Consider the following 14,432-nt stretch of genomic DNA (forward strand, 5'->3'; position numbering starts at 1 on the left):
AAAGCAGAAAGTATGACGTAAAGTATGGTCATACTTTCTGCCTTGAAGAACGGACCCTGTGTGGCCCCGAAACGTCGACTCCCCTATGACGTCTTTTGTCCAATAAAGGGACATATTTACTTTCAAAAAAATCGAGTGCTGGTGACTTTTTACCTTTTTGCTTTGTGTTTGCACGGTGCCATCCGTGATTTGGTCACTTCGAGCACCATCATCCTAAATTGGCCGGGACTGCTGTAAGGTGTGCGGAGGGCTCTCTTCCATTTCTACACCAGAAGAGAAGGAGACATCCATTCTCCTGAGGACACTTGCAGGCGAGAGGGGGTTTGTCCTTAAAGTGGCAGGCTTTGTTGTTTTTTTTTGCCAACTGTTCAGGCATTTCCTTCTGGAAGCAGAAGGAAATGCCTGAACAATGCCTGCTTCCAGAAGGAAATGCCTGAACAGTTGGCAAAAAAAACAAAAAACGCCGAGAATCGTACGATTCCCGGCGGGTTTTCAAACATGCTGGTTCGATGGAAGGCGTGCGACCGTACAGTAGAAACGGTCGCATGCCTTCCATACACTGCACGATTCTGCCACTTTAAGGACAAAACCCCTCTCGCCTGCAAGTGTCCTCAGGAGAATGGATGTCCCCTTCTCTTCTGGTTTATTTTGTTTCTTTGTTATATCTCAGAATTCTTCAGAGCTGTGTCCCTCAATAGACGATTGAGAAAGAGATTCATGTGCGTTGGCAACTCATTAATAATGCATGGGATGCCTTAATGCACAGAACAGTCACACACGTTAACGGATGTGTGAATAAGACATTAAAAATGTTTATCAGCACTGATTAGAGGCTTCCAGCTCCAACACTAAAGGGACAGAATATGGAACATCAAGGTGTCCGAGTATTAAAACTGGACTATTATAACAATTCAAGAATGCGGATTCAGATTATATAAAAGTTTACAAAAAAGGAACAAAAAAAAAAAAAAAAGGGGATTTTTGTAATCACCTTGAAATCCTTTTCCTAGAGTTCATTTGTAGGCCATCCTAACATTAGCCTTCCTACTACCATTATGATCCAATAATGATTTTACAACGAGTACAAAAAATCTCTTTTTCTCATCCACTGAGGGACATAGGAAGTCTTAAACCTTTTGGATTTTCAAAAGCAGTCCAACTGAGGTGTGGGAAGCACAGCAAACATTTTCTAAGAGGCCCCATGTAAACAAATGGAACTGGGGACTGCCTGCAGCTCAAACAGCCATCTGAATGCCCTTAAGTCCAAAGATTACACCAGATGAGACAGAAATGTTCACCTAGAACTGAGAGAACATCTAAACTGAAGACCAGGTGGCAGCTTGATGTGGAAAAGCCCAACTCTTTACAGATCTAGTAGAGAGTGCCTTAACAGGAAAGGTTGGAACCAGATCCTTCAGACCATGAACATGAATTTTGGGCTGACTGAGTGACCTAAAAATGGTGGAATGAGAAGCCAGGGTGCCCTTTCAGGGCCAACCAAGAATTAATAAAAGGTTATCAAGTCTTTCTAAAAGGTGCCCATACACTGCACGATTCTCGTACGAGAATCGCGGGAAATCCCGCGATCGTACGAGAATCGTGCAACTTGTTCTCTAGTGGTACCCAGACCCTTAGCCCCACCCCCTGTGTAGGCACCCGCATGTGAACAGCCACGCCTGCACCGGTGTGCATCCATAAACACACACATAGCATGCGGCCGGTCACGCCTCCACCGTTGGAGTCACAGCTTGAATGAAGGCAGAAGGAGCCTATGGCTCCTATGCCCTCATTACCCTCCCCTGCAAACAGGAAGGTTGGAAAGCCTAAGTGTCTTCCTGTTCGCTGCAGGGGAGACGAGTAGCTACAGGTAAGTGTGTGCAGAGAATCTATTAAGGGCCCATTCACACCACATCCAGATCATCTCCAGACCAGACTGTTTCCAGACCCAAAATGTATCCCTCTGCTCACACCAGCACAGTCCGTTCCAGACCAGACCAGACAAATACTACGTCTCATTTTGTCTGGTCTGAAATGCACTGGAACTGCGGGCAGGTTCACACCATTTTCCGGACCAGATCTGGTCCAGAAAATGGTGTGAACCTGCCTTAAAGGTAAAAAAAACACCCAGCCTTTAGTACTACTTTAAAGAGTAAGAAGTTAACAGTCCCAGAAACAGAATGGTAAGGGTAGAAACCTGATCCTTAATAGTGAAGAGAGTCAGATGTTGGTCCACACCCATCTGCAGTAGAGAGAGGGTTCAACCCATGGAGAAGCTCCTGGGATTAAATCTACAGGTGAGAACCGATATCAGGTTTTCAACAAGATCTCAATGCTCTAAAAGTTATTCCTTCAATAAGCTGGAATGTTTTCCAGCATCCAGTAGCCACAATTGTTGACATATGTAGCCATTATAAGAGGTCTCAGTTAACCAAGGACGCAGCATTTTATGACAGTTATAGCTGCAGAAACTGCCTGCTGAAAGATGTATTGTACTCAGACATTGTATACAGAAGCTTTATAAAGCACCTGAAAAGCACACATATAATGGAAACATGTATTTAATTTGAAGCCATTTTCTCTTTGTGTCATTTTGGGTTGCTTAATGGCGTTTCATTTGTAGCCAGGTGATGCAGTGCATCTAAAGATGTTCTCTATATAAGAATGAGTTTTAAGTCCACATGGCCTTACTCCCAAAGGTGATATAGGAGGAGAAAAAACCCCACCCCCACACACTATATATGCTGTTCTTTCCTGAAAAATGCGGGGATTATTTTCCAGCCACATGAGATGTGCAAAGTTCATGTCTTCAAAGGAGACAGAGATGGTGATTCACATGTGACAACAAAGCGATCCTGTTAGCAAACCACCAAAATTGTTTAAAAGAAAAAAAAAAGACATTTCTGGTGCATCTAGGGACTCTGACTGATCCCAGGCACACTGTCCACATGAGCCTCAAATTCTGCCATGACCTGGCCTAAGCTCCACCCCAACTAGAGCCTTTTTTTTTACCACTTCTAATTACCAAAGGCTGAGGCTCTGCCATGACATTGCTGAATGATTGGGGTTGGAATTAGCTCAGAATTGCAGCAGAAATCGCTGCCTATATAGACAGCTTGAGTGAGGCTCACCAAATAAATTAAAGACTGTAAAGGTATCTTCTGGTGCCTGTTCTTGGGTAACAACTGCAGCATCCACCAATGTTCTCGGACAGGCTAAACAACCCCATAATATGCTCTTCTTTGAATTTCTCATCTTTAACACACAGGAAAACATAAAAAGGTATGAAAATTGATATAAATTTGCAGGCACTAAAAACAGAAGGACCTGTGCTATCAGTTTGTTCCGATAGCAGACAACCATGTGCCGTGTTACTTACCAAGATCAATGGTCCCTTGATGCAGGTATAACAGACACCTGTACAGTTTTAAAGCTTGTTGCCTAACAAAGACAAGTTAACCACTTTGTGGTTTCAGGTAAAATCAAGCTGTACAGGCAGACCATACAATACATGAATAACTTGCAGCTATACCACATATGCATGATCTTGGGGCAATATGATGTGCTTTATTAAAGATGCTTATTTATTGAAAACAATATCCACCTATACAAGATGGAATGATGATCAAAATTACAAAAACTGAAATATAAAAAAAGTCACTGTTTCAGGGTTCAATCCCCCTGTAAAAGATCTCATGCCTTGATTTATTTGTGCTGGGCACAAGTCTTAGCAAAATATTGCAATTGCCCCAAAATGTCCCTTTTTGGTAGAGATAAACCCTTTAATAAGGGCTTATTCGACATAATAAATATAAAAAAGGAGTAGTTTCTATGAAGGTCCAGTTTGGTCAGTAGGTCAGCGACCTGAAAGTATCAGTTAAAGTTTTGTCTTTGGGGTGCCAGGTTTTACACAGTTTCTGCAAGGTTGTTGATAAAAGTCCAGCTGGCCATACATAGTGCGCCCAGTGGCGGCTCAGACAGATGGTGTCTTTGGTTGGTGGTACTGCTGGATGATCTGAGGTCGCTTCACTCTGGGTTTCCGTCTCTTTGGCTTGCTCTTGGCTTTGTTGATTTGCACCACAAAGAAAGCCAGGACTACCATAGCACCAAGAAATGCAAAGACTGGAATAGTCTGTCCCACGTCCTGGTTATAGCGTCCAGGCATTATGCCTAGAAATGGGGGGAAAAAAATTATAATAAAGTACTGATTATATGAAGAAAGTATTAAACACAGGATTAAGCTTTAGTCTCATATTTTTCTGCAACAATAAAACATTTTTTTAATTAGATGTCTCTCTCTGACCACCACACGCCCATCTCTCTCTCTCTCTCTGGCCACCACACGCCCATCTCTCTCTCTCTGGCCACCACACGCCCATCTCTCTCTCTCTGGCCACCACACGCCCATCTCTCTCAGCCCACCACACGCCCATCTCTCTCAGCCCACCACACGCCCATCTCTCTCTGTCCACCACACGCCCATCTCTCTCTGTCCACCACACGCCCATCTCTCAATCCACCACACGCCCATCTCTCTCAGTCCACCACATGCCCATCAATCTATCCATCTCTCTAGAGCCCCACCGCAAGATGTCCGCAGTGTTCTAGGATGAATGACTCCAAGCATTATTCAACCCGAAAGGGGATATACTGCGAGTACAGTGTCATGGACCAGCGCCCCTCAGAAAGCCTCACTAAGGCACCCTGTTCTCAATGTATGGATGCAGGGAGGGGTGCGGACATCGGAACTGCTCTCTGCATTATCGAGGGCCGCTTCCCCCCCGCTAGCACAAAATGTTTTTTGAAAACCAAATTGGACTGGCATGGACCGAGTAACGGATGGAAAACTGATCGGTTGCTCTGTATAATCATTTGAGTCACATCTCTGCTTTTTGCACCAGCTTGTTAAATATATATGTCTATGTCAGTAAGATTTTAGTTTTCTCAAACAGATGGATAAAAGGCAAACGATCATGACACTTCAACATAAAGGCATCTGTCAGCTGTTTCTTTCTACTGCAATAAAGCCAAAGTCTAGCCAGCCTAAGAATAAAGCTGTTCTTCTGAAGATGAACACTTCTATACATGTCATGTGTGAATTTTCTAAGCTTCTATGTTAACCCTTTTATTGCTTTGTTCACATGTTCTATCCCAGGTGTCTAAGCCAATTCTCACATTCTTTAAATTAAACCTGTAAAGAGATAAATACCTGGCTGTCTCTCGCTTTATTATACATGTCCAATATTTATTTCTCGTATATATACAGCACATTATAGAGCACATGGATCTATTCACATCCTTTCGGTACTCGTACTCTATACTCCCACTATTAATTCCCTTTAGATTGACGTGCACATTTGGTAAAATATATTTTTGTACTGATTGTAAAATCCTTCTCATGGTGTCCATTGAGGGACAAAGAAAGCCTTAAATCTTCAGATTGTACTTCCTCCTACAGGAGGACTGGACATTGGCAAAAAAAAAAAGGTAGGCCAGCCCAGGATAACACCTTCTACCAGCCTTAGTTTTGTATCAAAGCAGCACCGACAACATGATCATAATTACAGAAGAGAGAGCCCAATGTTCCTATATTATTGAATAATTTTATGTTGTGTATATAAAACTCCTTTTTTATTTAATCGCCAATTGAGGGACACAGGAAGTGTCTCACCCTCGGACGTCTAAAAACAGTCCAACTGACAGGTGGGCAACAAGCAAACAAATAGCAACAGGCGGGGGTGCAAATTCATGATAAGCAAGGTTTGTCTGAGGTTTGGCAAACTTAGAGCCCCAGACCGTGTAGGTGGACTGAGAGGTCAGCTGTGGGTAGGGAGTGAAGAAACGAAAGTAACGTTTCTTAAAGGGCAATTCAAGTTTCTCACCAAATGTGAGAAAACAAAATTACCCCCACAAGTCTGCGTCTTCCCCCATTCCCCTGCTGGTCATGCCTTTGTGTGAAGCACCATTACCCCCTGCCGCAGTGGGTGTAACGGCCGTACACATAAATGCAAACCTGCCCCAAGCATTTCCAATAACAATCACAGCACATTCATCTGACCAATGAGAGGTATGGCACGGCAGGACAAAAAACACAAAAATGTTTTAAAAGTCCCCAGCCCCCATACAAACATGCGTCTGGTGCGCTTACATGTGAAACCGACGATTGCGCACATTACACCGCATTTTGGGATTGGTAGTCTTTTGTGATGTTGCGGGCGCACGCAATTTTAAGGCTTGATGAGTTTGGTGTCTATTTAACCCCTTCATGACTGAGGCCCTTTTTTCCATTTTTGCACCCATGTTATATTCCACATTTTAGGCATGACCTCATCTTTTATATTTTTGCCAAAAAATTTGGGCAATAATAAAGGTTTCATAACATAATGTAGGAAAGTTTTTTTTCCCCTCTAAAATTTTAGTTTTTCTTTCCCTTTTTATTGTAAAAAATAAAACCCCAGTGGTGATTAAGTACCACCAAAAGAAAGCTCTATCTGTCACCAAATAAAATGGTATAAAATTAATTTCACTGCAGCGTTGCATGACGGAATAAATGTCAGTTAAAGTACCGCAGCGCTGAATACTGAAAAATGGCCTGGACAGGAAGGGGGGCGGTCCCAGGCTCCACTGTCCCTGTGTGGCGCCTGGGACCGGCTTGGCGGGTCTCCCCGCAGCGATCAGAGGAAGATTCTCACCTCGGATCACTGGACCCAGAAGAGATGTGTATTACATCACTTCTGGCGTCACTATTTACATTCTCCGGCTCTTAGAGCCAGGAGAAACAGCTTCTTTGGGGTCTCTAGGTGACATTAGGGGTCTGAATGACCCCTCATGTCTCCATAAAGAGGACCTGTCACACCCTATCTGCTATATTGAAATTTGGGGTATTTCAGTTTTTTGTGGCTTCACAGGCAAACACAATTTTAAGGCCTGGCATGTTTGGTATCTATTTACCTGACATGACCTCATCTTTTATATTTTACCAAAAAATTGGGTATTATAATGTGTCTCCGTGCACTAAATTTAAATTTAGTGTATTTTATCCCAAAAATACTGGTTTGATAAACATTTGCGCAAATACCGTGTGGCATATAAAATTGCAACTAGCATTTTTTTATTCTGCAGGGCATCTGCTTTCAGAAAATCTCATTGTTTGGGGGTCTGAAGCTGTTTTCTAGCCAAAAATTTATATTTTATCATGTGTGTGCAAATAGTAAGAATTTACGGCAAGTGGTTAACAAAAATATATCTTATTTGTGTATCACTCAGCAGTAAATCCTCAAATTATCTCTGAATTAGTGCTGACACTGTCCTTCCATCTGGAGGGTGGCTAAGCATCAGCTCTAGCAGTGATGCAGAAGTCTTCATTGAAGAAAAAAATATTGAAGAAAAAATTAGCGCTAGCAAAAAAACAGGTTAGTCTTTTACGCAGCAGAGCAGAATAAATTATAGCACAGTCCTGTAGGCGGCAGTATAACCTGAAGGACACATTTTATGTATCTTCATTACATGGCTTAAAGCAGGGGTAATCAAGATCTATGAAAAAGTAAACATCACTGGCGCCAGCACCTGCGACTATTCATAATATTTAGAATTTTCAAGCCTGAATTCTAAAGTCGTTGGGAAGTACAGTCCTAGCTGTTCTTTTTTGCTTCATTAAAACTTTTTTACACTATGGAGGAGCTCCTTTGTTTTATGCTTTATAGATCTGCCCCGGTTTTCCCTGACCAGTGGGAGCTGCCTTAAGAGTGTACTTGGGCATCATTTATGAATAGTCGCGGGTGCTGGCGCCGGTGATATTTACCTTTTCATAGATCTTGATTATCAGTTGTAAACTACATAAGCACGCTAGTGTTTTTGTCCTAACAAAGGATTAAAGATATCAAGGCTTGGGTAAAACATTGTATGTTAAATCGAATCTGTCCCTTATGTGTCCTTAAAAAGGCACACCAAGTTATTCTAAACATCACAGGCTGCCTATAGATGCCTGTATATAATCCTGCTCCAAAGAAACTAGAAAGGTAAGGATTTTTAAATTTCTTTAGCTATGTTGTGCGAATTGGAACATATAGTAGAGGGTTCTCCAGTTCAGAGCTTTTAAGATGACACAGAAAACTGTAAAATAATGAATCATAATCGGAAGACTAGGCAGCTGAATAGTAACATACCTCCAGGTATGTCCCATGCGCCACTCTCTCCTGGTGACAGTGGTCTAACTTGGGGTCGATTCAGACGGATGTTGGGCAGAGCCACTTTCTCCAAATCTATTGATAGCAGTTTCTGATGCTTCCACAGGTTGCTGAAGAAAATGACAATTCAATAATATCATGTTAGAAAGCCTCTCCCGATCACATATCATTATTGTCCCTGGTTAAGTCATCTTACAGATTTTTGCCTATTTAACTTATAGCACTAAGAAAAAAAAACATCTCTCGACAGTTTCACATAACTTCTGTTACTCACAACTAGTAATGGGCTCGGGCGTGTTCGCAGCTCCACGTGCCGAGCCCGCCAGGAAGCTGACAGCGCCAATCACAGGTACTGAGACATTTCCTGGTCCGCAGCTACAGAGATCGGGAAATGTCTCAGTACCCGTGATTGGCGCTGCGAGCTGTCAGCTTCCTGGCGGGCTCGGCATGTAGAGCTGCGAACACGCCCAAGCCCATCACTACTCACAACCACTCATTATTTAGGTATTAACCCCTATGTTACCTCAGTACTCAAATCAGATGAATTTCTTGAATGAACTTGGCAAGGTGTGGCAGCTTTTAGACTGTACACGGCTCATTCCTAACGGTCATTGTTTAGATACCAATAAGATCTTTTTAGGAAAGGCAGTACGTTACTAACTCATACATCTGAGACAAGTTAGGTTCAAAGTTGAGTCATTAATGTGCTTTAACGAAGGAGTGGGACATTTTACACACATGGGAATGTTAAAAGATGCTTCTCTACAGACTGTATACGGTAGTAATGTGTGATGGGCCCTTTACTAAGGAGCATACCTAGGAGCAGTTTCATTGAGTGGCAGTGGTTTGGCCCAGGATAAATGTGGGCAGGCTGGTAAAGGTCGTGGTTTGGGATCTCCAAGATGTGCTTCCAACACTTTGGAATAGCGATAAAGATGATTTCCTAAAGAAGAAAAAAAGTATTAATATAAATAGTGCTGACCAAAACACGGATCATTTTCTTTAATTTTCTGCTTACAAACTAATGTTCATACTGTAAATCATACTCACAATAGTCACAAAAGGGCCCACACAAACACAGAGAACACGATGTGAATGAGCCAAGGGAGCCAGTGTTCTGACCATACTAAGCCACTGTGCCATCTCCCATCACCACAACAGCCCCTTTTGTAGCAAGATACCCAATGCTTATGTATCTTCACTCTGAGCCACCATCCCAACATATATCTATACTGACTTGTGTAGTCTGCAGTAAAGCCAAGCATACGAGATAGAAGAATACTCTATTTTTGCAAGATTATGTAAACTGCAGCAAAAAACACACGTCTACCTAGCATGGGTCTAGTCGCAGAGTGGCTAAAACAGTATATAATGCTCCAGATTTCAAGCATTGTTGGTATATAAACCTGTGAGTGGGCTTGATTCCTCATTCTTCAATGCAGATGAATGAAGGAAGGTGGGACGTTTTCTCATTATTGAGCACCGATATTGAGTACGGGTACTTCCGGTAGCATGGAGCCAGCTTCCCGGGCAATCAGGACGCCGGGCAGCGTGTCATTACCCGCTGCCCGGCTTCTTGATTGCCCGGGAAGACAGCTCCATGCAGTTTGGCTGGGAAGCCGGCTTTCCAGCCAATCAGTATACCGAGCCACAAGTCATTACCCACGGCCCGGCTTCCTGATTGGCCGAAAGGCGGCTCTTTACTCCTTTGGGGCACTGCCGCTCGGAGAAAATCTCCCTCCGACCAGCAGTTCTGGTATCGGGATAAGTATCGGAGCATTTGGGCAAAATCGAGTACTCACCTAAATACTGCGTATTGATACAGATACTAAAAAGGTAGTATCGGTATCAATGCACCCCTAGAAGGAAATATTACAAACAGGCAGGGACTGGGAACTTTTGGCCTGAGAAGCAAACAAAAACAACTGGCCCTTTCCTGGTGGGTATAGTTTCCTGTGGGCTTAAAGTGTACCACGCCAAGTATGTTGCAGTTCTTGGAGGTATAAGGTGAAAGGCCAGAATCCTGATTACTATAAACACACTTTTCACATACATAAGCAAACAATATAGGGATTACAAGGAATGGACTGAATTTGAGGAAGTTCTCTATGAGTTGGAGGACTGCTGCTCTGTGAAAATGATATGGACTCGCCAAAAGAAAATACCATGGAATCACCACAAATAATACTTACCATTCCACTTCCCTAACAAATGAGCTCAAAACATTTCACATGCATCTTGCACTGATTATGTTTGCAGCTCTCCCTCTCTCCATTCGGGCACATAACATCTCAGCCAAAATAGAAGTCGATACTGAAAAACTCCCTCTGCCAGGCGGTGTGACCACAGGTGAAAACAGAAAGAGCTAGATAATGCCCCCTCATTGACCGAAGTCCTGCTCTGAATATTGCAGTATCTCCACTCAGGGACACCAGCCCAACATATATGTGTACTAGCCTGGGAAACAAATGTTTCCCTGCCCAGACTACAAATCTGCCAGTTTTGCCACTGGAGAGGGACTGCAGTGGGGTGCCCCTCTCTGATGAATTCTCTAGGAACAAAAATACATAATCCAACCCTGATTCTTGGGGAGATAAATGGCTATCACCACCCTCACTCCTGCTCTGTAACTGTTTATAACTATGCATATGTAATAAAAAAAATAAAAAAATGAAATGGGCAAATCTAAAAGTTGTAACAGCACTTTATATAGAAAGAAAAGTGATGCACAATTATCCCTGCTTACCTTGTTCTGTTAACTACATTTCAGAACGATAAAATATTTACATATTTTGGGAGTTTTTGAAAATATATTTATTGTCATGTTTTGGTTCCACCTTTCACCTCACATTAAATTCATAAGGATCAAGAGGGCAAATTACATTTTGATAGGGAAAATTTTTTTGCCATGAATAATAAAGGCTTCCCCATGTGACCTAAAACCTAGGTAGCCTTGACCACATAGTCTCCTGGCTACCAATGAGGATTGCGGGTGTCTCAATAAGATGGACATCTGGTAGACCCAGCGAGATAAGAAGATCAGCAAGGTAGAAAACAAGGAGAGAATGCATGTCCACCCTTGTAGATATATTGTTACAAACTATATCCAGAAACTATATTTTCAAAATAATAATGCACACTGATAGTATTTCAATGAAGAGTATCTTCATCATATGCATAGACAAAACCATAACAAAAACCATAGTCCCCCTTTAATATAAAAAAACAAGAAAGATGACTTCTTCACCTTCCATCCTCTCTGGTTGTAGGATCCCCTCACCGGTTGGTGGCTTCTGCCTGTTTTCAGAGTGACTGAGACTTGCTGGTAAGACTCCATAGGATGTGTACTGCAGGAGGGCATCGAGCAGCCAGAAGCAATCTACATAACAGATGGAGAGCACTTTTAAGTTGTGGTCAGGCTCACATTCAGCAACTTCAAATCAACAGTTTATTACAGGACATCAAACCAAATATTTCTACCCATTACACCATTATAGATAAGCAAAGAATAAATTTACATCTCCTAAAACTGTGTTATAATGGCCACATATCTCACAAATCGGTTTTAACGTATCTCCTTAGCTTTGCCAACATTAGGTTGCATTCAAGGCAAGGTGAATGTTCTTTTTCAATGCAGAAAAAAAGAAGAACAATTACTGATCATACACAAAGATTAGCAAGCTCCTTCAATATGTGCGCATGCTGATTATCTCTCTTTCAGAGTGAACTCATGCGATGCCCAGTCTTCACAACTGGTCTACTTGATTGTGAATGCGTGGCTAACCTATGAGAGTTTTCAGTCTGAGCCGCTTGATGTGCGTCCCTTCACTGCTTCTTGGATTAAGTGAAGATGATTACGTTAAGATTATTCGCCAAACAATCATTTTAGCACTCGACCTTGTAGCAACATCACTAGTGATCAGGCAAGGTTTTATTGTGGGCATTGAAAGACAAAAAAAAGGTTACATACAGGTGAAACTCGAATAATTAGAATATCGTGCAAAGTTCATTTATTTCACTAATGCAACTTAAAAGGTGAAACTAATATACGAGATAGACTCATTACATGCAAAGCAAGATAATTCAAGCCGTGATTTGTCATAATTGTGACGATTATGGCTTACAGCTCATGAAAACCCCAAGAACCCCAAATCCACAACCTCAAAAAAGTAGATTATTACATGCAATCAATAAAACAAGGATTGTACATAGAACAATATCGGACCTCTGAAAAGTACAAGCATGCATATGTACTCAGTACTTGGTTTGGGCCCCTTTTGCAGCACTTACTGCAATTACTTTTGCACGATATTCTAATTATTCGAGTTTCACCTGTAACTACAAGTAATTAAGATCACAAGATTCTAACTCCTTGCATAAACTGTGCAGAGAGGGAATATAAAACCCCAAATCAGAGTAACATTAATCAGTACCAGATACAATTATGCACAATAACCTAATCATTGTGACAACCCAATCTGGAAAACTCTCTCACCAATTTAGCCATCTAGCCATAAGACTACAATGTACACACATGTGCAGACGTGGCCCTTGTACATCCATGCTGATCATCTTGGCTTTTAGATACCACAGTGGAAATCTGAAAACTTTCTCTGACAGGGAAACCAATGTACAGCCTAAATATCTGAACTTGTATTAATGAACAGAAATCTAGTAGATCTAAAATGAACTTTACTGGTCAGTAATCAACTGCAAAAAGGATGAGGTATTGCTGAATCATCAATCATCTCCCAGAATAGACATCGCAACACTGTATGGGATTAAATTAAATTCTCTTACTATACAGGGGACAATACCTTTTTGACGATGGCTGTCATCCAAGCAGTTGGAGTCTCCATAAAGGACAATTCGCCCCCCTCCTTCAGTCGGAGTCTGGTACAGTCCTAGCACAGGGATATTTTCAACAAGCGAGGTTTCCTGCTTTAAAACTTCAAGTCCTGATACAGAGGAGGAGATAAAATCAAATATTAAAAATGGGATTTGGCAAAATATATCAATATCAGAGCAGCAACAAGGATTTTAGGTTTAGATGGCTTTAGGACAAGAAAATAAAGAATCCAAGTAAAATAAAATTGAAGTTAAACACAACGTTATGGCAAACAGTACCTTGGTCCTTTAAAGTTTGTGACAGAACAGCACCATCTTCTGGAAATTTTGCAATACTGCTGCCTGATGCATAATACACTGAAATGAAATGAATCGTGAATTATTAGCAAGGAAAACAAAATACTCACCAAGACTATAACGGGAGTAATTAACTGTTAAATGGCACCTACTGTCATGACTCGCCATTGAAAAATCTCCTTCAAAAATACCATCACTAAAGGCCATATTCCAAACAGACAGCAAGTCATTCAGGGCTGGTATATTCGCTCCTCCAGTGTCTGGCATCCACCACTGCCTAAAAAAAAAATCAAAAACATTTAAATGATATCTCCACTCAACCATGGTTTATTTATACATTTCATTACTCAACGCTGGCTTTAAGTAAAAGGGGAACTTCACTATTTATTTTTGTACAGGGACGAGTGTTAGGGATTCAAAATTGAACTTTGTAAGGTGAAGTTTAAAACTTTCTAAACCCTCCGGGTTCCAAACCCTCCGGCTTTTTGCATATATCTACTGCTAGCAAGCAGTAGATATATGCAAAAAGTTTGTTAAAAAAAAAAAACGTTATGTGTTTAATAATGCCCTCACCAGACGTACACAGAAGTTTTCCCTCTCAATGAAAGAAGAGAAGGTCCGTTCTGTGTGAAGGCAAGATTTACAGCTTCTCTCCTCTCCCCCTTCGTGAACATATTGAACGGACATTCTCTTCTTTCATTGAGAGTGAAAACTGCTGTGTACGTCGGGTGAATGCATTACACATAAGGAGCACGGGCATCTCAAACATTGTGATATATTACCAAAAGCAAAGTTTCATCAAGTTGAAAAAGAGGGGACACGTAAGGACGGAGGAGGAGCAGCAGTAGCAGCAGCAAATGTACAGGGGGGGCAGTGGGGGATTTCACAGTCAGTCTTTTCTCTCTTCTCGTGCTGGCTACAGAGGTCTGTGATAGGGACACAGACCGCTGCAGCCAGCACCAGCAGGGAGAAGAGACACTTCACAGAACACTTACCGCCCGCCACTTGAAAAAAAAAAGGGCCGGTATCTGCTCTATGCATCAGGGCATTTTCAGGAGTACAAGTACTCCTGAAAATGCCCTGTATCGGCCCCGATACCGATAC

The 14,432-nt window shown here is 41.9% G+C and overlaps 1 protein-coding gene across 1 annotated transcript in view; it reads right to left on the bottom strand.

Moving 5' to 3' along the window:
* Positions 1–3,796: 3,796 nt before the first annotated feature.
* The window catches only part of MBTPS1 (membrane bound transcription factor peptidase, site 1), a 37,698-nt gene continuing 27,062 nt past the window's right edge, over positions 3,797–14,432 (bottom strand). Inside the window, exons 16-22 of the mRNA XM_018568059.1 lie at positions 13,481–13,605; positions 13,311–13,388; positions 13,001–13,141; positions 11,431–11,562; positions 9,000–9,126; positions 8,163–8,293; positions 3,797–4,167 (exon numbers count right to left, since the gene is read on the bottom strand). Coding sequence (XP_018423561.1) covers positions 3,971–4,167; positions 8,163–8,293; positions 9,000–9,126; positions 11,431–11,562; positions 13,001–13,141; positions 13,311–13,388; positions 13,481–13,605 — 931 coding nt within the window. The 3' untranslated portion in view covers positions 3,797–3,970. The remainder of the gene's footprint in view (positions 4,168–8,162; positions 8,294–8,999; positions 9,127–11,430; positions 11,563–13,000; positions 13,142–13,310; positions 13,389–13,480; positions 13,606–14,432) is intronic.

This window comes from Nanorana parkeri, unplaced genomic scaffold (genome assembly GCF_000935625.1).
Source record: "Nanorana parkeri isolate BGI_ZX_2015 unplaced genomic scaffold, ASM93562v1 scaffold1132, whole genome shotgun sequence".
NCBI classification, from domain to species: Eukaryota; Metazoa; Chordata; class Amphibia; order Anura; family Dicroglossidae; genus Nanorana; species Nanorana parkeri.